General features: G+C 51.4%; 2 protein-coding genes across 3 annotated transcripts; one reads left to right on the top strand and one right to left on the bottom strand.

The window, feature by feature from the left end:
* The first annotated feature begins 3,348 nt into the window (after positions 1–3,348).
* On the top strand, positions 3,349–19,756 carry GPAT2 (glycerol-3-phosphate acyltransferase 2, mitochondrial). Of its 2 annotated transcripts, XM_037527858.2 has the most exons (22): positions 3,349–3,450; positions 6,277–6,407; positions 6,541–6,654; positions 7,383–7,456; positions 7,912–8,016; positions 8,222–8,350; positions 11,370–11,469; positions 11,847–11,980; positions 12,258–12,357; positions 12,447–12,659; positions 12,985–13,104; positions 13,247–13,329; positions 13,588–13,706; positions 14,277–14,347; positions 14,419–14,677; positions 14,762–14,910; positions 15,032–15,109; positions 15,446–15,577; positions 15,653–15,773; positions 15,876–15,941; positions 16,162–16,217; positions 16,530–19,756. In XM_037527858.2, the coding sequence occupies exons 2-22, from the start codon at positions 6,348–6,350 to the stop codon at positions 16,644–16,646; spliced, it is 2,400 nt and encodes a 799-aa protein (XP_037383755.1). In that variant the 5' UTR covers positions 3,349–3,450; positions 6,277–6,347; the 3' UTR covers positions 16,647–19,756. The 2 variants fall into 2 exon arrangements, with proteins under 2 accessions (XP_037383755.1, XP_037383756.1); XM_037527859.2 differs by lacking the exon at positions 6,541–6,654.
* Positions 14,197–24,745, bottom strand: LOC119259217 (fumarylacetoacetate hydrolase domain-containing protein 2A). Its single transcript, XM_037527860.2, has 8 exons — positions 24,603–24,745; positions 22,114–22,361; positions 20,486–20,702; positions 18,800–18,859; positions 18,466–18,628; positions 17,441–17,549; positions 17,269–17,356; positions 14,197–17,139 (listed from the first exon to the last, which is right to left on the bottom strand). Exons 2-8 carry the CDS (start codon positions 22,353–22,355, stop codon positions 17,077–17,079), a joined length of 942 nt encoding a protein of 313 aa, XP_037383757.1. The 5' UTR covers positions 22,356–22,361; positions 24,603–24,745; the 3' UTR covers positions 14,197–17,076.
* Positions 24,746–27,218: the final 2,473 nt, after the last annotated feature.

Below are 27,218 nucleotides of genomic sequence, written 5' to 3'. Positions count from 1 at the left end.
GCCCTCTGCACAGAAATTTGTGTTGAGAACACTCCGAGCATGCTGGTCTTCTTGCTTTCTACGAAAGGGACTCTTTGGCAAGGAGAAGGGCTTAGGAGGAGGCACTTTTTGCAGACTTTTCTTTCTTGGAGGAGATGCTAGAGGGCCTGAATGTCCCCACGTCCCGAAGTTACTCATCTTTAGCTGCCGAGTGAAGTCTGAAAATTGCCGATCTGATCTGCCATCCCCTTGCCCAGAGACTCCAATGGTTCCTGCTGCCCCCAAGATTGCCAAGTCTGAGCCAGGTAGCAAGGAAATGTCCTGTGGTTCCAGCTTCAGGTTGATGAGCTTTTGCTTGTGCTGTTTCTTGTGTCAGAATTCCCTTAATGTGCCCAGGTGCTTATGTGACTCCAATGTGGCCATCAGAGTGAGAGGGATTGGCTCAGGCATGGGCATGTGACTCTGGCTGCAGAGGGTCAGATCTAGGTTTTTGTTGGAACCTCTGGGAAAGGGATATCCACACCCAGGTGAACTGGAAAGTATACAGCTGGCATTGCTGGCGACCCAAGAGGCTAAGAGTGAAAGTAACCCAGAGGAAAACAGATTGGAACAGTATCAAGAGACATCCTGATGACATAATATGAGCACCTGAATCCACCTACACCTGAAACCTACTCTGCACTTTTCACTTATTTGAGTCAATAAATTATCTTTGCTTAAAAACAAAACCAGAATTTGAGCTGGGTTTCCTGTCACTCACAAATAAGTCATTATAAAGGCATGACTCTAGAAGGCAGAATTATTTCTTCTACTGCTCCCCATATGCTATTCTTACCATGCTTACCCACTTTAGCAGTGTTTGCTGTTTCTTTTGCTACCTGCCCAACTGAATTTTCCCCTCATGCATGAGTGGACACTGCTGCAGCCTTGGCTTCCACTGGACCTCAGGTGTGGTTCATGATACATTATTTTTCATGTAACCTGTTACACAAGAATGTGTTCTGAGAAAATAGTGTCCCAAGTGATTTTATGCAAATGTCATAGATTAAAATGACATTGAGCACACCTAGGCTGTGTGGTATAGGCAATTGGAAACACATGTATATGTGTAGAGGCAGGACTGGACACAGTGCAGGTTTTCTTTGATCCCATGTAGACCGGGTAAAGGAGGAGTCAGAGTCCTCAGTGGTTTTGCAGGTTTTTATTGGGATTACCAGGTATACGGCAGACAGCGGGGCTGGGGGGCAGCAGGTCTTCACTCTATGGGCTCTCCGGCGTTCTCTCGGCTTCTGCTTCTCTTGCTTCTCTCTCGGCTTCTGCTTGGCTTCTACTGGTGTCCCTGTGACACGGCCCTTAAAAGCACAGTCTTAGCCCAGGTGAATCCCATCTACCTATGCCCACACCCTACTCCAGGTGCCCGCCATCAGGCATGCATTCAGGACCGCAAGGATCCATCATCTATCCTGATGGCGGGAGGGCAGAAAAGCCTGACATTTTTCCTTACCCTACAATATGCAAGTTCATTGTTGACTGAATCATTGTTAAGCGATGCATGACTGTTCTCAAGTGGAGTTAAACTCCTCAGCACATTATCTTTGACCCACTAAATCTCCCTTTAAAAAAGGATTTTTTATTTATGTATACAGGAACTGGGGTGCAGGCCAGAGTTACAGGGGGTGAGAGGATTCACCAGAGACAGAGTGGGGTGTAGAACAGGCAGATAGACCGAAATATACTGCTGAGGGGAGCAGCAGGCGAGGCAGGAGAGGTCTGCCTCGCCATGTGGGTCAGCTCTCTGGCAGGGGATCAAACTCATGCTGCAGTGGCTGCTGATAGCCTGATAGCACTAACTTTAACCCCTGTGCCACCAGAGAGGCCCTCTCCCTTCTTGTTTTACTTTCTTTCATCTCTGTACTCCACTTCCTCTGCCTTCCACACAGTAATGGTCCCCCCTCCCATTTTATGTATGCTTGCAAGATGGATATTGTCTTTGTGTTTTTTTATTTCTGCAAATGGTAGTCTCCTTGTTTTCAAACTGCTTCTCACTTTTTAAACTCAGCATTGTTTTAAAACCCATCCATGTTGCTGTGTGTGCATTAAATCTCTTCTTGCTGCTGCATAATCCTCCATAGTGTGAACTACTCGCACTTCCTGTTGTCCCAGAGATAGACACCTAGGGTGCCTCCATCAATCCCTGCTCCCAAGCCACCACAGTGAACATGGCAATACACACCCTATGGGCCTGTGTCAATTGCTTTTGTGCCTATAGCTGGAAATGAAATTGCAGTGTTGGTTTGTATGGAACGTGCACTGTTAACTAAGCTACTCCACAATGGCTATGCTGGTCTACTCTCTCACAGGTGTCCTCACCAACGCCCCCACATCTTCACCCAACCCACCCCTTGTCTTTATCCAGTTAAGTTTGACTCGTGTAACAGATACTGGTGTGTAACAAGTTACCACAAACTCAGTGGCTTAAAATAACACATTTTTTCTCTCCCATTTTCTGGGCACAGTTTAACATCCCCTTCTCACTTGATTAGGTTCAACCCACCTAGGAATCTTCCTGGTGCTAAACTTGATGACAACTGCTTAGAGGCTTTAATTACACCAGTCAATTCCCTTCACCTTTTCCATATAGTATAACCCAGTTAAGGGTTGACATCCCATCACCTTTGATACACTGCATCTGTTAGAAGCAGGGTACAAGCCCTGCACGTATCCACGGGGTGAGGCTTACTTAGGGGCTTGGGCACTGGGACTTATCTTAAAATTCTATCTACCGCACAGGTGTAAGATATTTTCCTTTTTAAATTGGGATAAAATATACAACATAACTTACCGTCTTAACTATTTCTAAATGCACAGTTCAATTGTGTCACGAATGTTCACACTGCTGTGAGACCCTCAGCACTCTCCCTCTCAAGACTACTTTTCATTTGCTCATGAAGAGCTCACTCCCTGGCAACCTCTTGCCAGAACCTTGCCCACCTCAGGCGACCCCTCACATCTCCAAGGGCCCCTAGGTACCTGCCGGGCCATGCTGGGAAGAGCACACTAGCAAGTGCACAGGCCCTCACTCATGAGCACTAAAAGCCAATCTCTTCCTGGGCTTCCCCTGGCGGCGCAGCGGTTGAGCGCTGGGCTGCGGGGCTGCCCGCACTGCCGTTAAGGGTCCCACAAAAAAACCAAAAACAAAACAAAAAAACCCCCAAACCAATCCCTTCCTCAGTCAGCTCCCCCTCCCCAGCTCAGGTGGTCAGCCAAGCCCTGGTACGGGTCACGTGGCCACACAGCGTGCTGCGTGGCGGAGGCGGGGCTGGGCACCGTGGGGGCGGGACTTCGGGCCCTGTGTGAGTTCCAATTGGCTGTTAGGGCTGCCTTCCCAGGCTGCTCGTAGAGGCCGCAGGTCTACCTTCCGGTCTGTGTGGCCTGTGCTGCTGCTTGGCGGGAGTTGGTGGCAGGTGTGAGGTAAGGACTGAGGTGCGGCTTTCGGTCTGGCCCAGGATTATCCAGGGCCTTTCCTGCTCAGAGAGCCGGGCTGGCGCCCCTTCCCAGGCCTAGTCGGGGTTGGCCGGAACCCTGTGGGGCCTGTATGCTTGGCGCGAATGAATCCCGCTGGGGCGCTCATGGCCTGAGGGCGGCCTTGGAGAGCCCCGCTTTTCTTTATCCTGTGACTCCTGGCACCCCAGACCCACAGAGGGGCTTCCGGGACATTCACCTTTGCTCAGGGGACGCTCACCGTGGGTCTGGTGAGGTAGAGGTTTCTGAGGGCCCCGGCCCCCATCCCTCACGTGGGCTGGCCGAGGGTGAAGAGGTCACCTTCAACCTGTGGTTCGTTGTGGGGCACGGACATTCCAGATGGAGGTGTGGGTTTGGATGTTACCCTGTGAGCACTCGCAGCAGACGCGGCTGTGCCTCGGGGCCGGGCATGGCGGGAGATGGCTGTGGTGGCAGATGGGAAGGCAAAAACAGCCAGCCGAGCCCTGTGGGGGTGCATGCCAGAGATGCCAAGCTTCAGGTCTGTTTTTTTTTTAAAAAGATTTATTTATTTATTTATTTATACAAGCACTGGGTACAGTCAGAAGGGAGGGAGGGTGAGAGAATTCACCAGAGACAGAGCGGGGCGGGAGGGGGTGGCAGAACAGGCAGAAGGACCGAAGTACACTGCTGAGGGGAGCAGCGGGAGGCAGGAGAGGTCTGCACGCCATGTGGGACCCTCACCTGGTGGCCGGGGATCGAACCGGCGCTGCAGAGGCCGCGGGCAGCTTTGCAGCCCAGCGCTCAACCGCTGCGCCACCGGGGAGGCCCCTCAGGTCTGTTTTTTAACAGTGTCCATTGGAAGCCCAGATTTTTTATGTAATTACTTGTCTAGCTTTAAATGTTAATTTTTAAAAAAAATTTTTTAAAAAAGATTATTTATACAAGAACCAGGGTACAGACCAGATGTGCAGGAGGGTGAGAGGAATCACTGGAGACAGAGCGGGGAACCGAACAGGCAGACTGACGAAATACACTGCTGATGGGAGCAGTGGCTGGACAAGAGAGGTCTGAGCGCCATGTGGGACCCTCCCCTGCTGGCTGGAATCGAACTGGCGCTGCAGAGGCTGTGGACAGCTTCACAGCCCAGCGCTCAACCACCAACGCTACCAGGGGAGGCCCTAAATGTTAATGTTAATTCATCAAGTTTTAGAATATTGCATAACCAAAGAAAATACATATGTGAACTATATTTCATCCTTTGGATGCCACTTTGCCATCTCTGGTAGCAAAGGAAGGGGGCAACTAGGAAGGAACAACAACATGGACAGATCCCCATTTGGGGACTTGGGCGCTAGAAAGTTACACCCCAGAAACTGACCTCTGAATTGTGTGTGCTGAGTAGTTGACTTAGTTGGTGAACAGATGTTACCCTTGGTTTTTGACCTGTTGGGGTTAGCACAGAACTAGTCAGATTAGATTTTGAGAGTGGGGATGATCTGAGGCTGGGGAGCTGACATCTTCCCTGAAAAGCAGGCCGGACTCCCCAAATTGTAGCCTTGACATGGGAGCTTCCTGCGCTAAAGGCCTGTGAATGGGGCTGTGAGAACATTTTCAAAGTGCATGTAGGATGAATCTATCAGAACGAGTGTACTTTAGGAATCGTTGTCCTGGTACCATTTGGCTTCATGGTTCTAAACTGGGCAAATTGGGAGAAGTTGAAACATCCAGAAGAATTCTGAAAAGATGTTACAGTCAGTCATCTAGCACTCCCTGGGTCCCTTCTCCGTGCAGAACAGAATGCAGGCATACAGAAATGAGTCAGTTGTAGCCCTTTCCTCAGGACACTTTAATAGAATGTATGGAAGTGAAATCTCAGTTTAGAAGAGGCTCCTTGGCCAACAAGCTTGGACCAGGGGAACCAAGGAAGACCTGGAGTGTGATCCATAGGTGACATGGGCTTTGGACCATGAGCAGAATTTGGTGGGAAGGCAGGGAAGGAAAGTACTCCTATGTGCGTAGTGTGGTGGGGGTAGCAATAACATAAATAACTGGACCAGCCCACCCATCAGGGACAAGGTGAGAGATCAGGACAGAGGGCTTTTTAGAGCTAAATTTTTGGATCAGGAGGGGCTCAGAACTGTTTTATATAAGAGGGATGTTATTGGTTCAGGGGAATATTGGGGTAGGGGGAGTAGGGGACTGAGGAGATACCAAGTAGGCTATTCTGCAGAAAGTGCTTTGTAAGAGGTAATTGATTGTGGAAAAATCTGTTTTGTCTCCAACTAGATGAGCATTCATTGGGAACACATGTGTGTGATCTATCTGTAATGTGAACTCTCAACTGCCCCTCACCTGGTGTTTGGACCACATTTCTGTAATGATGAGTCGATTAAGGGCTGTCCTTTGGTGTAGAGAAGATCATTAAACAGGACCTGATGGCTTTGTGGCAATGGTTCTGTTCCTCTTTGGTAGTCTTATGCATCCTCATTCCAATCCAGCCATATATTTTTTTTCCCTCTGAAGGGATCTGAGTCTCCCAGCTGTGCTGGGAGATGGCAGTTGGTTATTGATATGACAACCAATCTTCAAGTTAGCCGTTGGGAGCCCTTGAGCTGGACACTGTGAGACCTTTGAAGGATAGGTGGCTCCTTGGTAGGACCATCAGGTTTGGGATGGGGCTTTGATCTGGGTCAGCCCCAGCTTCCAGCCCAGGTTTCCACTACTACTGGCCTGAGTGTTGTCTGTTTCATCCCAGGAACCCCTGGTTGTAGCCCAGACTCCCATTACCCGCTCTAACCTTCTACCTCTTCCCAGGTCCGTTTCCTGTGGAGAAGGAGAGAGGTGAGGTGGCTGGTTCCCAGACCTTGTAGGCCCTTGTGGACACCATGTTGGACTCCAAACCCAGACTCCAAGCCCCGCAGAGGAGTAGTCAGAATAGCCGGGAGGTAGTATAACCCTTCCCATTCCCAGAACACCGTCTGCTTCCTTCCTCCCACCTTGTGCCCTTTACTCTTAGATCTTCCCTTCCTGTGCTAAGGACGTTGAGTCCTCTCATCTCTCCTTATGGCCATTTTCCAGACCAGCCTGTGGTCCTCAGGCTTTGGGATGAAGCTGGAGGCTGTCACCCCATTTTTAGGGAAATACCGCCCCTTTGTGGGTCGTTGTTGCCAGACTTGCACTCCTAAGAGTTGGGTAAGTGATGAAGGCTGTGCCCCCACCCTGGGAAGTGTGGGGTAGCTTGGTCTAGGGATCTGTGACTCTGGGAAACAGCTTCCTTTATATCCTTCCAAGCTCAGCCTTCCCCTGCCCATGCCTCTGCCCTTTCAAGTGATTGGATATACTATATTGGTTGTATTCTTGGCCTGTGGCTGGCCTTCAGGCCTGGGAGAGCTTGGTGGGAAAGTGCAGAGGGATCTGAGAGGAGGTAGGATGTGGCCAGAGGTTTGTGATCTGACCATGTCTACTGCATGAGTCCTGTTGTTCAGTTTTGGGGACTCTGCTCACTCAGCGTCCCCCAGCACTTAACACATGCTTCAGTCCTCTTTTGCATCCATGCCATCTGCTGATATTGATGAGAACCAGGGTTCTGGTGGAGATCCAGGCTGTTTGTTCTCTGCTGTTGACTATTGCATTTCTCAGAAACTTTAATATGCTACCCTGGTGCGGGCAGGGGTACAGTGGGAGCGGGGGGAATTCTCTGTAGAGAATGCGGCCCTTCCGTTATCATGATAGAACATTTCCTCCTGAGCTAGCTTTAGGATTTGGGGTCAATCTTTTGGGAAGGTTGTGTTATAATCCTGTCTTCTAGTAGACTTGATAGTTTATTAGGCAAAGGCCACAGAAGACAGAGCAGGGGTTTTCCTTTGCTAGTTTCAAAGGACCCCCCCAAGGACATGCTGTCTCTACTCCCTCTCGGGCAGGAATCCCTTTTCCACAGAAGCATAACAGATCTAGGCTTCTGCAGTGTGATCCTGGTGAAGGAGGAGAACACCAGGTAGATCAAGGGGAGGGAGGTGTGGGGGGGATGGGGCATGGAGGTGGGCAGGGCCCCTGGGTGCCAGGGGCAGGGCCCCTGGGGCTGGACCCCTGCTTAGTGGTGTCATTTTCTTCCTTGATGGAAAAAGGAAGGGCCTCTGCTCTTTTCTCTTAGCCATAGATGGGGTAAGGCAGGCTTACAACTCTCCTGTAGTTCCTCTTATGAGTATGTATGGCTTACCCGCTGTATGTCAGGCCCTGAACCTGTGCCCTGCTCAGCAGGGAGAGGGGTGGGATTGGGCCTGCTCTATAATAAACCAAGCTCTGGTGTTCTTGGGCTGTGAGCTTGGGGTTCCTGGGCAATGTACCTGGAGTGTGATCCCTTCCTGATGGAACAGCACTCTGTTTGCCCTGGTGGGGGTGGTGGGCCCTCTGGAAGCTCTCCTCCTCCCCTTCCCTGGGAACTCTCCCCAGGTTTCGGGGCTGGCTTGTTCGGAGGCTCTGCTATTTCTTATGGTCACTGGAGCAGCACATACCCCCATGTGATGATGCCCCACAGAAGATCATGGAAAACACTAGGTGAGGAGGCAGGGACTGGGGTTTGGTTGGCACTTCCGGGGTTTCTTGAGGAGATAAGGGCTCCAGGCAGGGTGGGTGAGAGGTCTGGCGGGCTGAGTGTTACTGTTGCCTGGGGCTCTTCTTTAAAGAGGGCGGGTGAAGACTGGAGGCTGGAGACTGTGCCCTGGGTGACCTGCTCCAACCTGTTACTCTTCTCTCACACTAGGGTGCAGAATGTCCTCTCAGGGAGGGCTCCAGGAGGGACTGGTGAAGGCCAGGTGCCCAGCCTTGTGAAGAAAGAGGTGCAGCGCATCCTGGGACATGTCCAGGCCCCATCCCACTCCTTCCTACTTAGGTAACTTTGTGCTGAGGGGCAGACTGAGTCCTCTGCCCTTCTGGAGAGTGGGTGTTGGCTAGGCTAGGGGAGGACTGGACTCTTCTTCTGGGGAGTCAGAGGGTGTGTTGGCCAGAGAGCCTGAGGGAGCCCTTGAGCTGGATTCTGCGAGACCTTGAAGGACAGGTAGCTCCTTGGTGGGATCATCAGGACTTGCTGCCCAGGGCTTCTGTTCTCTGCTCTTGATCCCAATAAATCGTGTTGTCATTCCCTACTTAAAACCTTTCAATTGGTTTTTACCACACTCAAAAAGCAGCCCAAACTTCTGGTCTGGCCCTGCACATCTGGTGCCTTCATTTTTCGATCTCATCTCCAACAGCTCTCTCACTTGTCTGTTTCCAACCACATCAACTTTTTAAAAAAATGTTCATTTATTTATGCACACAAGAACTAGGATACAGGCCAGAGGTGTGGAGGGTGAGAGGATTCACCAGAGACAGAGTGGGGAGCAGAAGAGGCGGACTGACTGACGTACACTGCTGAGGGCAGCAGCGGGCGAGTCAGGAGAGTCCTGCTGCGCTATGTAGGTTGCTCCCTGGTCGGCCTGGGATTGAACTCGTGCTGCAGTGGCTGCAGACAGCTTCATAGGTTGCATCTTAACCCCTTGCACCACCAGGGAGGCCCTCTTTTTTTAAAAAAATATTTATGCATGCAAAAACTGGGGAACAGGCCAGAGGTATATGTATGGAGGGGGGGTTGTGTGAGAAAATTCACCAGAGACAGAGCAGGTAATGGAACAGGTAGATCAACTGAAATACACTGCTGAGGGAAGCAGCAGGCAAGTCAGAGGGTCTGCTGCGCCCTGTGGGTAGCTCCCTGGCCTGGGATCTTGTGCTGCAGAGGCTGTGGTTAGCTTCATAGGTTGCATCTTAACCCCTTGTGCCACCAGGGAGGCCCCACATCAGCTTCTTGAGTAAAACCTCTCCTGGGGATAGGGCTTTGATCTGATTCAGTCCCCAGCTTCCAGCCCACTGCAGGCCTGGGTACTGTCTGTCCTGTGGGTAGGAATTAAGGGGGTTACCCACAAGAGCTCCTGGTTGTGGCTGACTCCATCTTTCTACCTCTTCCCAGATCAGTTTCCGGTGGAGCAGGAGAGAGGGAGGTGGTAGTTTCCCAGATCTTATAGATCTTATGCTTCTTCCCACATTAATCCTGCTGTTACCACCTGCTGCCTCCCACATTTGACACAGGTTTGAGCTTTCTTGGATGTAGGACATTGTTCCAAGGAATGAAGAGGTACAAGGTCAGAATGAACAGAGGTACACTTGGCAGCAGGAAGGACAGACTAGGGCTAGGACTAAGAATACCTAGCAGGAAGGAAAAGACCTGTAAGTCAGGGGCAAAACAAGGCAAAGGAGCAACCTTAGCGTATGAGGATGGGGGAAACAGGATGAGCTGTTGCCAGCTTTGCTTAAGGAGTTGATGTGGTTGGAAACAGACAAGTGAGAGAGCTGTTGGAGATGAGATCGAAAAATGAAGGCACCAGATGTGCAGGGCCAGACCAGAAGTTTGGGCTGCTTTTTGAGTGTGGTAAAAACCAATGGAAAGGTTTTAAATAGGGAATGATAACTTGATTAATTGGGATCAAGAGTAGAGAACATAAGACCATCTGGGAGGCAAGTCCAGGTGAGACGTGACAATGGCTGGACGGTGTCACAGGGAGACTGGAAAAAAGGACTGAGTGTTAGGAAGTCAGCCTTACTCACTGATGGGCTGGAAAGTGGTAGCACAGCCGGGAAAAGGGGGCACTCACGGGAGAGCCGGGTTTCTGGTACATCTTATGCATGGAAAAGGCAGGCTTAGGAGTGAATCGGCCCTCCAAAAATGTTTTGGACAGAGTTTCAGATCTCTGAGATGCTGGTGGAGTCACTAGGAAGCGGTCACTTCTAGGAGCCTGGAGCTCATGAGAGTTTGGGCTAGAGACATGCATTGGCAAAGCTTCAGCATGTAGATATTTAGAACCAGGGGGTGAATGAGTCACTAGCAAAAGAGGGCACAGGGTCGTGCATGTGGGGCTCAGCTGTCTTGAAAGTGCTGAGAAGTCAGCTGAGCTTGGCTAGCCCTCTACACATTTCTTTGACTCTGTTGAGACTTCCAGTTCCTTGACCCTCAGTGCTTTGATCTGACCACCTTTTCATACAGACATCAGCCCCTCCTGCCTATTCTTCCTGGCTCGCTTCCATCCTGGGGCTTGTCATGATAATGCCCCTGTGAAGAAGGCACTAGGCACAGCCCTGTTCTGTTTGAACCCAGCTACCTGCCTTCTCTGTACCTAAGCAGCCAAACTGCTGGAGAAAGACATCTGGTACACCAGTTTTCTCTAAGCATGTGAGTCCCAAAGAGGCACCAGGTCTCCCCAAGGCCCCCATCTAGGCTGCTTCTCAGACCCTCCATTGTCAGCTCACGCCTCACCAGTGAGGCATCCTGGTGCTCTGAGAAATAGAAGCCACCAATGAAGACATGCTGCGGGTCCATCATCTCCCTGCTTCCTGCATTTACACGTCACTTGACGCTGATCCTCATCAGTCCTCTGGACGACCCACTCCTGAGTTTTGCCCCTTCAGTTACCCCCTTTCCTGTTGGTATTACTAACCTCCCTATTTATTTCACCTTCCCCAGCAGTTTGCAAAAATCGGGCTGGGTTATGCCTGCAGTCTTGGTCTTCTCATGTCCATTGGGGTAGATGGAGGCAGGGAGGTGCTATGAAGCTGACACCAAGAAGCTGCACCATGAGGTCTTCTTGGGAGAGTCTTAGCACCTCGCAGGCGTGGGCTCTAGTGTTAGGCTGCCTTCCAGTCTCAGCACCACTTCTCAGCTTTCTGTCACTGTTAGCAGCTTCTGTAACCTCTCTGAGCCTCACTTTCCTTCCCTGTAAAGTGGAGACAGTAATAATCATTGCCTCTGAGGAGGGCCTCTGAGATGCTGAGGGGTCCTGCCTCTCGGGTGGGACCTGCATGCTTCAGACACACTCTCTCTGCAGGCTCTTCAGCTGGGCACTGCTGCGGTTCCTGAACCGCCTCTTCCTGAACGTGCAGCTCCACAAAGGCCAGATGAAGATGGTCCACAAGGCTGCACAGGGAGTAAGGCCCGTCCTCCATCGGGATGGGGATGCAGGGAGCGGGGGCTGGGCCCAGCCCTTAAGTCAGGACAAGCCATGTCAGCTGGTGGGAAAAATCCATTGCTCTTTGATGACCTTCTCTTGTGTCTCACGGTCCCGCTCCCCCGGGGCTGCCTCTAACGTCTTTCCATCATGGTCTCAACCATTACATCAGTGCATTACCTTAAAATTGTCGACAGCGCTCCTCTACTTTTGGGAAATGCGCTCAGAGGAAGAACTGCACAGCTGAGCCCTCTCTCCCTCTGGGGCTGCCCTGGGTCTGGAGGTGCAGGGTTCAGCTCCCTGAGTCTTCAGCATGGGGGGTGGGTTGGCACTTCCCTCTGCCTCTCCCCGGAGTAGGGCTCGCCGATGGTCCTCCTCTCCACCCACAAATCACTCCTGGACGGGATCCTGCTGCCCTTTGTACTGCTCTCCCAGGGCCTGGGTGTGCTCCGTGTGGCTTGGGACCCACGTGCCTGCTCCCCTATCCTCAGGTAAAGAAAGCCTGTCCCCAGACTGGGGTAAGGGTGTGGGGACATGTATGGGGGTGTGCTGTAGCAGCCCCTCAGAAGCCCTCTTCCTGACCTCTCTGCTCCCAACCTCTGCCAGCTCAGCCTGTGGGATAAGATGGGACCTACAGCCATGCCAGGCCTGAGGGTACTCAGGCAGGCCTCGGGCTAACCCTGGGTGAGCCAAGGCTTTTACTAACCTCATACTGCGTCCCGTCTCCTGAGCCCCTTCCCTCATTAGGTTCTGTCCTCTGTCCCACAGAGCTCTGCTGAGGAAACTTGGGGGGCTTTTTCTGCCTCCAGAGGCCAACTTCCCCTTGGACAGCTCTGAGGGAGTCCTTGCAAGGGCTGTGGTTCGTGCGGTGAGTGCATATAGTGGTTGTGTATGGGGCCAGGCCCAGGGTCTTATTGCTGCTCTGGCCTTGACATCTGCCACCCTTGCCCCTTCTAGGCTATGGAGCAGCTACTGATCAGCAGGCAGCCCCTGCTCATCTTTCTGGAGGAAATCCCTGGGGTCCAGGGGCCGAGGCTGTCAGCCCTGGGCCAAGCATGGCTGGGACTGGTGGTCCAAGCAGTTCAGGGGGGCATTGTTCCAGATGCTATGCTGGTGCCAGCAGCTATCACCTATGACCTGGTTCCTGATGCATCTCGTGAAGTACACCATGTGAGACCCTCCTGGCCCTGGGGACCATCTCCAGAGGGCAGCACATTACTGTTTCCTGTGGCTAAAGTCCCCCTTAGACTTGGGTCAAAGGTGTTGGTACAAAGGAAATTCAATCCCCTACAATTCATCCTGCAATACCTACCTAGGCTGTTAGCATCATCTTATTTCATCCTCAAAAAATGTCACTAAGGAGGGATTTCTCCTGTTTTATGGGTGAGAAAACTAGGGTCAAGATTGTCATGCACCAGTTTGGACCTGAGATCAAGATGAGCCGAGAAAGCGGTGCCCTGGATGAGCCAGCTCACACAGCTCTCCCTCCCCGCAGGCCTGGGTCCCGCTGGGGCTGTGGGCAGGAGCTCTGGCTGTCCTGCGGAGCCTGCGAGCCTGGGGCTGCAGCCGTAGGATCTGTGCCCGTGTGCATCTGGCCCAGCCCTTCTCCCTGAAGGTAGGGTAACTGCTGGGCAAGGCTGAGATCCCTGGGGTCTGTCTTGGAACCTCTGCAGGGATAGCCTTGCCTACCTCAGCTGGGCTGTGGCGGGTTTCCTGATGGGCCAGGGCAGGCCACCTGAAAGCCTTGTCCTGAGCAGGAATATACCATCAATGCCAGAAGCTGCTGGGGCAGCAGGCAGACCCTGGAGCAGCTGCTGCAGCCCATCGTGCTGGGCCAATGGTAGGGGCAGCGATGCATGTGGGTTTTGGGGGCAAGACAGGCACAGCCCTTTGGCCCTCACTTGTTGGCTGGCTCCCTTCCCCTCACACACACAAACATCACCAGCTCTAGCTTTCCCTCACCAAATATTCTTGGTCATCTAGAACAGTGCCCTGGGGCTGGGATGGAGAAATATCCCTCACCTTTGAGAAAACTGGGCTCCCCATGACTGATTGTAGATTTGGTCCCTTCAACCTGTGATTTGTGTCTTTATCCCAGTACTGTTGTCCCAGACACTGAGAAGGAACAGGAGTGGACCCCGGTAACTGGGCCCCTTCTGGCCCTCAAGGCAGAGGACCAGCTCCTGGTCAGGAGGCTGAGCCGTCACGTCCTGAATGGTAAGGGGGAATTAGGTCTGGGCTTGGGGGGGAGAATCCTGCAGTCCCTCCTCCCTGGACCAGCCCATTATCAGGGCCCTTAATCCCAAGTGGGTTTCTGTACCTGAACCTGGGAGCTTCCAGACAGCTATGTGAGCTTACACCCAGCCTGGCCTGGGGCTTGTTACTTTTCTGAGTCTGGTCTCTTTCAGTTGTAAATATGAGCTGTAACTGAATTGAATAATGCATGTAAGGGACTTCACACAGTGCCTAGCTCAGGATGAACCCTTAACAGAATTATCTTTGTTACTGTGTAAATGTCTCTCTGAGCCAGACACTGTGGACTAGTGGGTGGGCCTATGAGAGCAGGGAAGGTCCAAGCTCCCTGCCTGGCTCTAGGCACGTATTTGATAAATGCCAGTGCTCTACTGGGGAGGGTAGCACTCACGGAAAGACCTGCACTGCCCTTCCCTGGAATTGGGTGGGTGGGTGGGGTGGCTGCTGCCTGGGAGGCAGTGGGGAGTGTTCTTGTCTGGGAAAACTTGCCGGGTGCTGCAAGGCCCAAGCAGTGTTCCTCGATCCCGGCCCCAGCCAGTGTCATGAGCTCGGCAGTGATGAGCACAGCCATCATGGCAACGCTGCTGCTGTTCAGGCACCAGAAGGTAGGCACAGTGTGGTGGGGGGCAAGGGCAAAGGGTGGCCCTCATGCTCACTCTCCCCACTGCCCTCCCAGGGTGTGTTCCTGTCGCAGCTCCTGGGGGAGTTCTCCTGGCTGACGGAAGAGACACTGCTGCGTGGCTTTGATGTGGGCTTCTCAGGGCAGCTGCGTTGCCTGGTGCAGCACACGCTGAGCCTGCTGCGGACACATGTGGCCCTGCTACGTGTCCACCAGGGGGACTTGGTGGTGGTTCCAAGGCATGGCCCAGGTCTCATGCACCTGGCGCGTCTGAGTGCTGAGCTGCTGCCTGCCTTCCTGAGTGAGGCGGTGGGCGGTGAGTCCCCAAGCCTCAGGGAGGGTGGGGTGCATGCAGGGTTGAGGGGAATGGCTGCCTTTCTTATCTGTGCCCTATCCCCAGCCTGTGCTGTGAGAGGGCTGCTGGCAGGCAGAGTGCCGCCTGAGGGGCCCTGGGAGCTGCAGGGCATCGAGCTGCTGAGCCAGAATGAGCTGTACCGTCAGATCCTGCTGTTGCTGCACTTGCTGCCCCAGGACCTGCTGCTGCTGCAGGTCAGGACTTTCCCACCAGCCTGGCTCTGTCCTGGATCTCCCCCTCATGGCTGTAGGTAGGGCTCCATCTGCCCCCATGGCCTGACTCTGTTGAAGCCACTTGGATGATTTTTATTCCCAGCCCTGCCAGTCTTCCTACTGCTACTGTCAAGAGGTGCTAGACCGTCTTATCCAGTGTGGGCTCCTGGTTGCTGAGGAGGTAGGCGGGACAGCTGGAGACAGAGCCCCTGCCTGGGGCCTAGACACTTTCGGCCTCCCATCCCAAGTGATAGGCCACATCTGTCCACTCCTGTACACATGGCAGGACTGGATAAATGTGTGTCTGAGCTTCTCTGCACACCTGCTGCCCCTGCCTCCCACTTACCCATAGGGCTGTGACCCTTGAGGGTGGGTGTTCACTTCCTTTAACTCTGCAAATTGGCTCAGCAGGTGTCATGGTCAGGTGTGCCTTGGTCTGCCATGTGCTTGGTCTGGGGGTGCTCAGGGCTGAACATGGGCCAGCCTGACAGGGATTAATGGCTCCCATGGCCCCCAGACCCCAGGCTCCCGGCCAGCCTGTGACACAGGGCGACAGCGTTTGAGTGCAAAGCTGCTGTGGAAACCAAGTGGGGATTTTACTGATAGCGACAGTGATGACTTTGAGGAGGCTGAGGGCCGCTATTTCAGGGTACGTTGGGAGAAGCCAGGGGAGGGAGGGGAGGGAGGCAGTGGACTTGATTTCACCCCACCTGTGCCCCTCCAGCTTAGTCAGCAGTCTCGCTGTCCTGACTTCTTCCTCTTCCTCTGCCGCCTGCTCAGCCCACTGCTCAAGGCCTTTGCACAGGCCGCTGTCTTCCTCCACAAGGGACAGCTCCCTGACACAGGTAAGGCCTACACTTCTCTGGCTGTCCTCAGGCAGAGGCTGAGCTCAGGGCAGGGGCTTGGCTTGTGTGCGGCCCCGGGTCTAGGCCTTTTCTCTCCCATAGAGTTGGGCTATGTGGAGCAACTGTTCCAGTTCCTGCAGACCACTGCCCAGGAAGAAGGGTTCTTTGGTAAGTGTCCAGCACCAGTCAGACTCCCAGGTTGTAGGGTTGGCTGTTGGCTGCTGCCCCCTGCTGGACAGTGACAGTCCAACTCCAGGAAGAAGGGCTAGAGTGCCCAGGGCCTCTGGCTCCAGTCTGAACTGTGGTCTTGGTGGGTTCTTGCAATGAGGAAGAGAGAAACCTGTGCCTGCCTGCCTTCACTATAGCCTTCACCTCTCTCTTCCTCCAGAGTGTGCAGACCCAAATCTTGCCATCAGTGCAATCTGGACCTTTAGAGACCTAGGGGTAAGTCTCCCCATGCTCTTGTTCCCCTTTCTGCTAGATGTTCAGGAGAGCCCTGCTGTGCCCACCCTGGGATTTATCCAGTGTCCCCCAAGAATAGATGTGGTGACAGTAGTTAGAGAAGGTAGGATTGTTTTCCTGGCCCTCTGTCCCACCAAACACTGGCTCCTCCTACTCCCAGGTGGAATACTGGGGGTGGTTTGAGAGGCAGCACTTGTACCCCAGAACTGAGGCCTGGTCAGAGATGTCATGCCAGTTTTCTGGGAGTGGGCTTAGCTCCTATGGGGAGTGCTCATAGCCCTTCCCCATGCTCAGGTGCTGCAGCAGATGCCCAGCTCTGCAGGCCCTGTGCTCCATCTGTCTCCTACCTTTGCCATCCGAGAGAATCAGGAAAAGCTGGAACAGTTCATCCGGCAGTTCATTTGTAACTAGAAATGTGGGGTGGCACTCCTACTGAAGACTCAGCCACAGACCACAGCTGTGCCCTGGAGACTGGGAGGATGATGCACGCCCTTAGCTGGACTATAAAATCTTTGAGGTTTGGTCATCTCTTGCCTCCTCCATCTTTTGGTGTGATAAACGAGAGGACCGGCTGAGCCATCTTTTCCCAAGCCCAGCAATTTCTTTGGGGTTGGTGGGGTGTGCATGTGTATGTCCATCTGCTCTCTCTTGCTCCACCCTGTGAGAATATCCTACCTGGCTCCTAGAAACAAACCCTAAAAAACACACAGTAGTAGAACCCAAGCTGCTGCTTTAGCCTGAGACATTTATTGAGAAAGCACTCCAGCTCTTCTCCCTTACCAGGAAGAAGAGGCTTGAAGGGTCTCTCCCTGTGCAAGTCCAGGGCTTGTGGTAGGAGCCTTCATACCACCTTGTTGATGATGACCCCTAGTTCTTCAATCTCACACTGGACTTCATCACCTTTCTGTAACAGAGTGGCCGTGGGGCTATCAGCCCTCCAGTGTGACACACACAGTGCTGGCTTTCTCAGGTCTGAGCCAAGTCTTCAGGCTTTCTGGGCTTTTGGTCCCCCTCCTCCTTTAAGCCAACCTACCTTGAGAAAGACAGGCGGTTTCCTGAACACACCAACACCCGGGGGGGTTCCGGTCAGAATCACGTCCCCTGGGTAAAGAGTGACGAACCTGGGACAAAAAGGTTAGGCAAGACTAGGTGCTGAGGGGGCCAGTCAGGGATGGAGGATGGGAAGGGGCTCCATTGCAACTTACTGGGAGACCCAGGCTATCAGCTCCTCTGTCTTAAACACCATCTGGTTGGTGTTGCTGCTCTGGACCACCTCTCCATTCACTCGGCAGCAGATCTTTAAGTTGTGTGGATCTGAAACGCAATTAACACCACCTTGGGGTTCTCTTTCTCTCCAAGCCCACTGTCCTCTATACCCAGCTGGTGAATTGCTAGGTGATGGGGCTCTCACTGGCCTCCCTGTACGCTGTGCCTACTCCAACTCAGCATTTTCTGCCCAGACCCTGATCTCCTCAGATCTTCGTGTATCTCCCCCCCCCACCCCCCAAGTATAGTGCCTGTCAGTGAGTTGAGGGAAGTCCCAGACCCTCAGGGAAAGAAAAGTTGAAAAATTTTTGGCTTTAAACAGCACTTCGTTTTTTAGTGGCTGTGTTTTATACTCACAAGCACACCTGAAGGCAGCCAGAAGACAATTTAACATCACTGATGTGTGCACAGGGTGATGTGGGGCTGAATCACCTGGACACACTCCTGCCCAGATGGCTGAGTTCTGCCCTCTGTCTCCTGGCTCATTGTACCCTTGCTTGTGGCTGGTGCTGCCCTGAGGATGTGGTGACTGGGTAAGGTCCCATTAGTACTCCTGTAGCTGCCTTGTTGTGGAAAGTGTATGGGCCTGATGACAGCCATTCTCTGTGATGCTCAAGGCCAGCTTGGCTTCCCTCAAACTCAGATTCTTCTAGGTAGTGACAGCTAGAGGAAGCCTGATCCACTTACCAGGGGAACAGTTCTTTGCAATTCACTTCCAACTGTAGATGTCCTACCTCTATGGTAGTTCTCTAGAGTGGGAGTAGGGAAAGAAGCCCCCTGGAGAACCTGTGGCCCAGGCTGAGACTTGCCCTCTCAGGAGTTAGCAAAAGGCAGCTGGGGAGGGGATTCCACACAGAGCTGCACCCCACACTCCCACTTCCTGGCATTCTGCTTTTTTTTCCTTTACTCTGATGCATCTGCAAGAGTAGGAAGGAGAGTCCCAAGTGGGTTGTCAGAGACCTACCTGCCACACTGTCCTTGGTCACCAAGGCAGGGCCGAGGGGGCAGAAAGTGTCAAAGGTTTTTCCCAGCAGCCACTGCCTTCCATTGCGTCTCATTTGCCAGTCACGAGCACTCACGTCATGTGCCACAGTGAAGCCGGCCACATGAGCCATGGCATCTGTGGCCTATAGGGGCAGGGGATTTGCTAGTTTGCAGGTTAGATCAGTGACACCAATCCCCATAACAAAGGATGTCACAGCTAGGGTGCTAGGCGAAGGGCAAGGCAGAGTCTGGGAGCAAGTAGGTGTGGACACTTCCCATTGTCAGAGCAGATGGCACCACCCCTCCCACCTCACCTTGATGTGCTTGCCTTTCTTCCCAATCACCACGGCCAGCTCCACCTCCCAGTCCACCTCCTGCAGAGTGGAAAATGAGCAGTGAGCTGCTTCCTGTATTGAGGCCCTTCCTGTACTGAGGGTGCATACACTGCCTCAGGGTCTGGCTCTCCAACAGTGGGGATCAGCAGACCACTTTTGTAATCACCACAGTGGATGCAGGTGCATCTCCCCATTGTGACTGCAGAACAATCCCTATCTGCGGACAGTTTAAAAGTCACTTTTGATACCTCCAAAAAAGGATGGAGACCGAGTCATAAGAGCTAATCCACTGTGCACCAGATTTCTAAGTGCTTCAATGTATGGACTTACTTAAGTGATGCAATAAAGATCAGTAGTTAATAACGTGGGTAAAAGTCTTAGAGAGTTCACCAAAAACACAAAAAGTGAGAACATGCTCACAGCCTTTCATAATCAGCAAAGTGCAACTACAGCGTTCTAATGGCAACAGCCAGGGCTACTGTCAGAAGCATACCTGACACTCAGTGTTGATCTCTAGAACTGCTTCCACTAGAAAAGACTGGTTCCTTGGGGGAAATAACTAATACTCTAAGTCAGTGAGCAGAAGATGACCCTGGACTATCTTGGCCAGAAAGCAAGGAAGGTTCAAAGTGATGGGCTGCACTGGTCAGAGTGAGACCATTTGAGTGTCAAAAAGAATGTAAGTGATGGGGGCCTCCCCGGTGGCGCAATGGGCTGAGCGCCTTGCTGTGAAGCTGTTCGCAGCCTCTGCAGCGCGGGTTCGATTCCTGGCCTGCCAGGGAGCAACTCACATGGCGCAGCAGCACCCCCCCTGCCTCGCCCGCTGCCCCCCCAGCAGCGCCCTCGGTCCGTCTGCCTGTTTTGTTCTCTGCTCTGGCTCTGGTGAATTCTCTCACCCTCCGGTGCTTCTGACTGTACCCAGTGCTTGTATAAAATAAATAAATCTTAAAAAAAAAAAAATTCTTAAAAAAATAAATTTCTGTTGTTTATAAGCCACCTAGGCTACGGTATTTTGTTACAGCAGCCCAAACCAACCAAAACCTATATAGTAACTCTTAGCAAAAAAATATTTAACCTGACTCTAATAAGGGAACAACTGGACAAATCCAGACTGGAACTTGCTGTGATTCAACCTGCCTGTTTTCTCATAAGGTCACTCATGAAAGAGAGACAGGGGTGGGGAATGTTTGAGATCAGGAATCAGAAAACTCTGGCCTGTGGGGTGAATCCAGCTTGCTGTTTGTTTTTGTAAAGTCTTCCTGGGACACAGGCATGTTCATTAATTTATGCATCAGCCACAGCTGCAAAGTTGAATTGTTGCAACGGAGACTAGATAGAACCTAAAACCGTGTTTATTAACTGGCTTTTTGAGAAAGTTTATGGATTTCTGATCTAAATTAAAGTCATGAAAGAGAGATAACCATGTGTGGCCTTGACTGACCCTAGATATAAAAGCAAAAAAACAGTTCCCAAATTTAAACTCATCTTTGGGGGTATTTACATAAATTCCCAATTGGATTACATGGTGAGTATTATGTTAATTTTCTTAGTTGGACTATACGGTAATGGTATAATCCCATTTCTGTTTAATGTGCTAGTGAGTGACAAGGACTCCATTAGGCTGAGTGGCCTGAGGGACTGAGGAAGGACTAGGGAGGCACTAACCTGGCTCTCCGGTGGGAGGACCACCTCATCATAGGGCCCCACGATGGAGCTGGCAAACTTGCTGAAGATGATGGGCTCCTTAGGCACAGGCACATTCTGCTCTTTACAGTGGTCCACGTAATTCATGCCCACACACACTACTTTGTCTGGCCGTGTGACTGGGGCCAGGAAGGTCACCTCTGACCGTGGCAGGATGGGCAACTGGGCAGCCAGCGCTCTGCAGAGACCAAAGCAGGAGAGAGGCTGGTTGGAGCAGGCTGGTAATCCTGGGGTGCACTGGGGATGTCTTACAGCAGCTCCAAGTTGTGCTTTATAAAATTTGTTTCCTGTACCTATTAACCATCAGAGCCAGTGTGAGAACCAAGTCTGGTTATTGTCCTTTGATACTGGGATGCTGTTTATTGTTTTTCCAGTGTTGATTCTTTCCCATGTAGGTAATACATGTCCAGGTAAGAGAATTCAAAAGGTGCAAATGGGAATAATGGAAAGGCCTCTCTTCTAGTCACTCCAACCACTGTGTTCTCTTATATTTAGCTACTTTAAGTATACTCTTCTAGCATTCATTCATTTTTTTTAGTTTCAGATGTGCAGCACTGGAAATCAACATGTGTCTATACTACATTCAGCCCACTACTATCTCCTACTCTTTATGCAAATGAAAGCATACTACATTCACCTCTTAAATATACAAATATATTTTGGAGATCTTTTTTTTTTGATTTATTTATTTAAACAAGAACTGGGGTATAGGTCAGAGGCATGGGAGGGTGAGAGAATTCACCAGAGACAGAACGGGAAGCAGAACAGGCAGATGGATCAAAGACACTGCTGAGGGGATCAGCGGGCAAGGCAGGAGAGGTCTGCTGTGCCATGTGGGTATCTCCCTGGCCGGCCGGGAATCAAACTCGCGCTGCAGAGGCTGCGGACAGCTTCACAGCGTGACTCTAAACTCGCTGCACCACCAGGGAGGCCTTGGAGATCTTTTCATTACTGTATATAGCATCCTCTTTTTTTGTATGGCTGCATATCACTGCACTGTACAGATACACAGCTTGCTGCACGCTCCCTTATTGAGGGCTCTGAAAGTAGTTTCCAATCTTTTGAGATTATGACAATATGATAAACTGTTAGAAACATTGTGTATTGGCAAACATCTACGTTTTGCCAATTTAGCAACTGAAGATACTATCTGAGAGTGGCTGCAGGATAGACCAGGTTCTGTACTGCTCCCGCTTCAGGGAGTTCATACCTAATCCAGCCAAATCCAAGAACCAACTTTAAGGAAACTTCGTTGCACTCCTCTAAGGAGTCAAAAATCGAATCACCTCCCCAGCATCACAAGTGCCTCTCAGGGCCCCAGTTCTGGATCCCTTAGGCAGCCAGGGACTTAATTCCCTGGAAAATGCAGTGTGAGGAAGTATAGTTCTAGCTGTACCCCCAAATGTATGGTCTTGGGTTAATAACATGCCCTGGGCCTTAATTTCCCCCTCTGTAAACTGCGGATGTTCTAAGGCACTTCACTAAAAACAGGTGAGAGAAAAATGGGGTTATCTGCTGGACAGGGCTAAGGGTTGGATGGAGAGGGGGAACAGAGGAGCAGCTGCAGGTGATGCTGCGTGCTGATTTACCTTCTTGCCACAGACAGCGTGGTTTCTCCTTGCTCCAGGAACTCCGTCATCGTCTTGGGCAGTGTAGGGTCAAAGGCGTTGAGGTTGATGACTCCCCCACCATTCCCTGACTCCAGGCCCAGGTGAGGTCCCATCAGGTGGGATGTCTGAAACTGCACCAGTCTCATGTCTCTGGAGGGCTGACAGCACCACCTCTGAGCCTGCAGCAGAGCTGTGAGCAATCTTCTACCAGAGACCAGCATCAGAACCTAGGGAGAAAAATGTGGGTCAAAGGGGACAGCAGAGGGAGCGTGGAACCTTCATCAAGATCCTGGAAGTTCCTGGAGTTACGGTCCCAAGCTCCTTCACACCATCAGTCATTCCTGTCACACCAAAAGGAAAATGTTCCAGATTTATAAAGTTATTTCACCCTGTTACACTTTATAATTTTTTTCTCAACTCAATGCATGCAATGAAACATCCTCAGTTTCTAGAAGAGTCACTACTTCATTCCAGGGACTTAGCTAGTTGCCAGGATTCCAGTGTTCCTTCAACCAACACTTTCTGAAAGATTGCACTATACTTGGCATCACTGAGGCACTGGGATCAGCCCTGCCATCCTGCTTGCATGGGAGACCAATGCCATAAGTAAAATTCAGCATTTAGGACTATGGCTATGAAGACCAAGGTCCTGCCTTTGTCTACTTTCTTGAGGAAGTGATGATGGGCTGAACTGGCTTGGGTAAAAATGAGTAAGAATAGGAATCAGCTAAGGGGGGGTGGGGGGAGCAGCATGTGCAGTTGACCAGTGGTAAACTGGTTTCACTGCTGCCACAGGCAAATTTTTAAACAATTGATCCTGTTAGTCTACTTAAAATGCTTGCCCCATTGCTCACATGACCAAGCCAGAACCCCTGACAGGCTGCCCTAGTCTTCTAGGCAACCCTGCCCTCCCACCTCTCCAGACAGTAATTATTTCAATTTTTTTTTTTTTTTCTGTTGGAGCACATGCTGCCCGAGGAAGAAGTTGCAAAGGGCAAAAACGCTGAACCTGATAGTATCTTCTCTCTGGGTTCTGAGGCCATGTCAGTCTTTTACACTGCTGAGTTGACAGAGCCCAGCACTACACCTGGCACACAGAAGGTGCTCAGCTATTCTTTGTTGAATGAGTAAATGCCAGAAGCTGGGACTTTTTACTACTTAGAAAAGCTTGGTGAATAACACTTTGGGAGGTGTGGCTGGGCCTTCCCTCCTCAAATCACTTAGAAGGTATCAGCTGTGCTCATGCCCTGATTTGAGTTCCAGGCTCCACTCAAGACAAACCCTATTTTGTTTCTAATCTAAGTTTGGCTCCATGCCTACCACTCCCTCCCTTGAACTGTACCTGGCTTTTAAAAGTAGCCCTTTACACTCAGGCACCTGGAGGTAGTACCAGACTTCTGGTCCTCACCCTGATGATCCCATCTGCCTTGTTCAGTTAAAGACTCATTAGACCCAGGCCAATCATCATACCCCTTGCTGGTGGATGAGTCTGACCAGAAAACCAAGGGCTTACATAAGCACCAACCATGCTACTGTCAAAAGACTGATCAAGCCAATGTATATGCACACAAACTAAAATAACAGTAATTGCTCCTGCCAAATGCCAGGCCTTATTTTAAGTGCTTTACCTACAATGTCTGATTTAACTGGCTTGACAATTGTGGAAGATAGGTGCTGTTAGTCCCATTTTGCAGATGGAAAAAACTAAGGCTTAGAGAGCCTTCAGAGATTTGCCCAAGTTCCCAAAGAAAGGGAAGAGCTGGAACTTAAACCCAAGTCCAGGTGACACTGGTTTGGGCTAACAGGTCCTGGGGTAGTAGAGGGTGGGCCCTCCAACACAGGCTCTAGAGGCCTATGGACACATGTCTGCTATGACTGGGAAAACCGGCCTGCTGGCTGCTGCCTTGGGGATAAGGCTGATCACCTGCTCTCCAAGATAATCACCAGGTCCTGCGGACTGTGCCCTTTCCACATGACAATCATATGCAGGTTCTTATTCTGCCCTACAGGAACCCCTCAAGTAAAGGGTCCTATTTTACAGAAGGGGGCACAGAGATTTAAAGAGGTAAAATCATGTGCCAACATAGAAGTCAGAAAGTGCCCCCCCAAGCTTCTGCAGTAACCCCTATGCAACAGGGCCGGGGCTCGATCCGATGCTGAAAAAAGCTCCTCAAGGAGGCAGAAACAGCACAAGCACCGCAACAGAGAGGCTTGAGTTTGCACGCAGGTCCGCGCCCATCGTCCACCCGGCCCAGACCCGTGCTAGAACCTCCAGTATCCCTATATGCCCAGCTCCGTCCCCGCCTCGCAGCGCGCGCTCAGTGGAACGAACTGAGCGTTCCGCCCGGGGCGACCCGGAACCTGGGCAGAGGGCTGTCCTCGGAGAGGGGTCAGGAGAGAGACTGCGGGCCGGCGCCTCGCCGCCTGGCCCAGGGTACACCTCCCAGCCCGGCCCAGAGCCAACCTACCTGGCGGAGATGGCTGGTGCTGTCGGCTCCCTGCGCGATCGGGCTAAGGCTCTAGGGGTCCGGAGCCAAGGACACCGGACGTCTGGGTACAGGCACCGCGTCCCAAAGCCCGTGACCAGCGCCGCCAGCGGCAGGCGCCTTTAAATAAGACAGGCGCGGAGGCGGGCGCTCTCTAGTGACGTCACCGACGGCAGCCAATAGAAGGGCTCCCCTTTCGTTCCCGGCCGTCTAGTCGCGTCTAGTCGCGCCTAGTCGTGGAGGGGGCGGCCCCGGCATGGAGGCTGAGCGCCCTCCCCGGCTGCTTTCAGGCGGCAGAGCTGGACGTTTGGACTTGGCTGCTGGGGACCTTTGCGGGGTGCGGAGCCGAGTTCCCGGAGGGGCTCACTAGGCGAACTGCGTTTGCAGAAACCTGAGAGTGTTTCCCGAAATTTTGCGACCAAGGTCCCTCTGCCCTTGTCCACGACTGTCCCTGCCTCTGGGCCAGGAGGCCGGCTCATTGTTGGGCCTGTGAAAAGTTGACTTCGCTGGAGCCATTTTAAAATTTAAAAGGGTTAGAGCAAGCCACTACAGCAAAAACTACTTGTTAGCTGTAAATTCCATCAAGTCCCCAGACCGCAGCTCCAAGAGCCCAGCGAGAACTAGGATTTCCTTTTTTTTTCCTTAAAGAAAGTTAGAGTGAACTTTTACCTGCTTAATGTGCGGCCCTGCCACCTGACCATTTTGCTTGTCACCTAACCCAGAGGAGAGGCATCCAGCCCCCAGGCCCAGCTCTCAGCCTTTTAGAAAACATGGAGTTGTTTTACTTCATTTTGTTGTTAGAAAACATACAAATTACAAGAAAGACATATTGTAGACATCAAAGGAATGGGCACTTTGATTCAAAAAGGAATGTTCCACAAATGTCACCTTGGCAAAACTGGAGGAGTCTACAGTGTTACCCAGAACGCTATTAGCATTGTTGTAAACAGTCAAGTTAATGGTAAGATTCTTGCCAAGAAATTAATCGGAAGCACATTAAGTACTCTAAAAGCTGAGATAACTTCCCTAAACATGAAGGAAAATGATCAGAAAAAGATGGAAGTCAAAGAGAAAGTTCTTGGTTTCAGCTGAAATGCCAGCCTGCCCCACCCAGAGAAATGGAGAGATTGGTTCTCCATTGCTGAGAACCAGTGGAAGGGAGCCTGAGCTGCTGGACCCTATTCTTTATGAATTCATGGCCTAATAAATAAAAGAATCCTAGATTGTGTTTCTCATAGTGGAGCAGAAGCATGTTGTCCCCTCCCTTAAAGTGTTACTTAAAGCGCACTTAGGAAAACATACTAGTACAGACTATCCAAAAGGAAGCATGGTGTGAAAAAGAATTAAAAAATGATGAAATTAGCAGTGTTCGGTGGAAAAAAAATAGACAACTTTAATTAATTGTAAGTTTAATATATGTGTAATTGAAGTAGAGGAGAGGGAGAAGGGAACAGAAAAAAATATTTGAAGAAATATAATCAAGCATTTCTAAATTTGATGAAAATTATAAACCCACTATCCAAAAATCTTTTTTTTAAAAAGATTTATTTATTTATACAAGCACTGGGTACAGTCAGAAGCGCGGGAGGGTGAGAGAATTCACCAGAGTCAGAGCGGGGAGCAGAGCAGGCAGAAGGACTGAAGTACACTGCTGAGGGGAGCAGCGGGTGGCAGGAGAGGTCTGCGCGCCATGTGGGACCCTCCTCCTGTGGCCGGGGAGCAGCCGGGGATCGAACCAGCGCTGCAGAGGCTGCAGGCAGCTTCGCAACCCAGCGCTCAACCGCTGCGCCACTGGGGAGGCCCTATCCAAAAATCTTAAAGAAGTCTGGCAAGATGGTGACAGAGTGAAGATGCAGGGCTCACCTCCTCCACATATTCACAAATTACAATAAAACAAAGTCAACAAATAGTGACTATTGCATATATCAGGAACAGTGGTGCAAAGAGGTGGGGTAGGAAAAATGGTCAATTGTGTCTGCAGTGATGCTGGGGTCATGTAACTCGAGAGGAAGGGGTGGTTGCTGTAGAGAGCCCCTCTTATTAACTCAGGGATACACTCCCACTTTGATACTTTGGAAACTCCACATGACACGAGTGAAGGGGGTGCACAGAGTTGGTGTGTAGGAAAGAGGGAACGTTACCGGAGAACTAGTAGCAAGGATTCAGAGTGATGATTACTGGCTTGAACCTGAGACTCCTAATCTAGAAGAGTTGGGACCCAAATCAGTGGGGAGAGCCAGACCTGATCATTTATGTCTTCTCATAGAAGAGGCGTATTTGCACCCTGAGGCTGTGATAGGTGAAACAACTAACTTACCCTTACCTAGGACCAAAACTGAGACACTGAGACACTGAATTACTAATCTCACTAATCAGAACACAAGTACTTACATCTTAATTATAGGCACAAGAGCTCCAAGGTGAGGCTCCATAAAAGAAAAGGAAAGAGAACAATTCTTGTCTCACCTGATGTACAGTCCTCAGCCAGTGTGACAGCTAGTGCTCAAGCACAGTCTAGAGGTGGAGGCTGACATGAGCGTTATACTAAGATATTTTGACTGAGGAGTTGGCCTCAGGAGGGGATCACTGTAGCTCCCC

The sequence above is a fragment of the Talpa occidentalis genome, unplaced genomic scaffold (assembly GCF_014898055.3).
Source record: "Talpa occidentalis isolate TD23 unplaced genomic scaffold, MPIMG_talOcc4v2.1 talOcc4.5, whole genome shotgun sequence".
Taxonomy (NCBI): domain Eukaryota; kingdom Metazoa; phylum Chordata; class Mammalia; order Eulipotyphla; family Talpidae; genus Talpa; species Talpa occidentalis.
The sequence above is the reverse complement of the archived record's forward strand: the minus strand, read 5'-3'. Positions and strand labels throughout refer to the sequence as shown.

Bases quoted from the DNA above. Each gene is read 5' to 3' on its own strand.
- GPAT2 (XM_037527858.2), top strand. From the start codon at position 6,348: ATGTTGGACTCCAAACCCAGACTCCAAGCCCCGCAGAGGAGTAGTCAG. The intron at 6,408-6,540 runs GTAGTATAACCC...GCCATTTTCCAG, and splicing joins GTAGTCAGAATAGCCGGGAG to ACCAGCCTGTGGTCCTCAGG. The intron at 8,351-11,369 runs GTAACTTTGTGC...CTCTCTCTGCAG, and splicing joins TCCCACTCCTTCCTACTTAG to GCTCTTCAGCTGGGCACTGC.
- LOC119259217 (XM_037527860.2), bottom strand. From the start codon at position 22,355: ATGCTGGTCTCTGGTAGAAGATTGCTCACAGCTCTGCTGCAGGCTCAG. The intron at 20,703-22,113 runs GTAAATCAGCAC...TGGTCTCTGCAG, and splicing joins ACGCTGTCTGTGGCAAGAAG to AGCGCTGGCTGCCCAGTTGC. The intron at 18,629-18,799 runs GTGAGGTGGGAG...CTGCCCCTATAG, and splicing joins AGAAAGGCAAGCACATCAAG to GCCACAGATGCCATGGCTCA.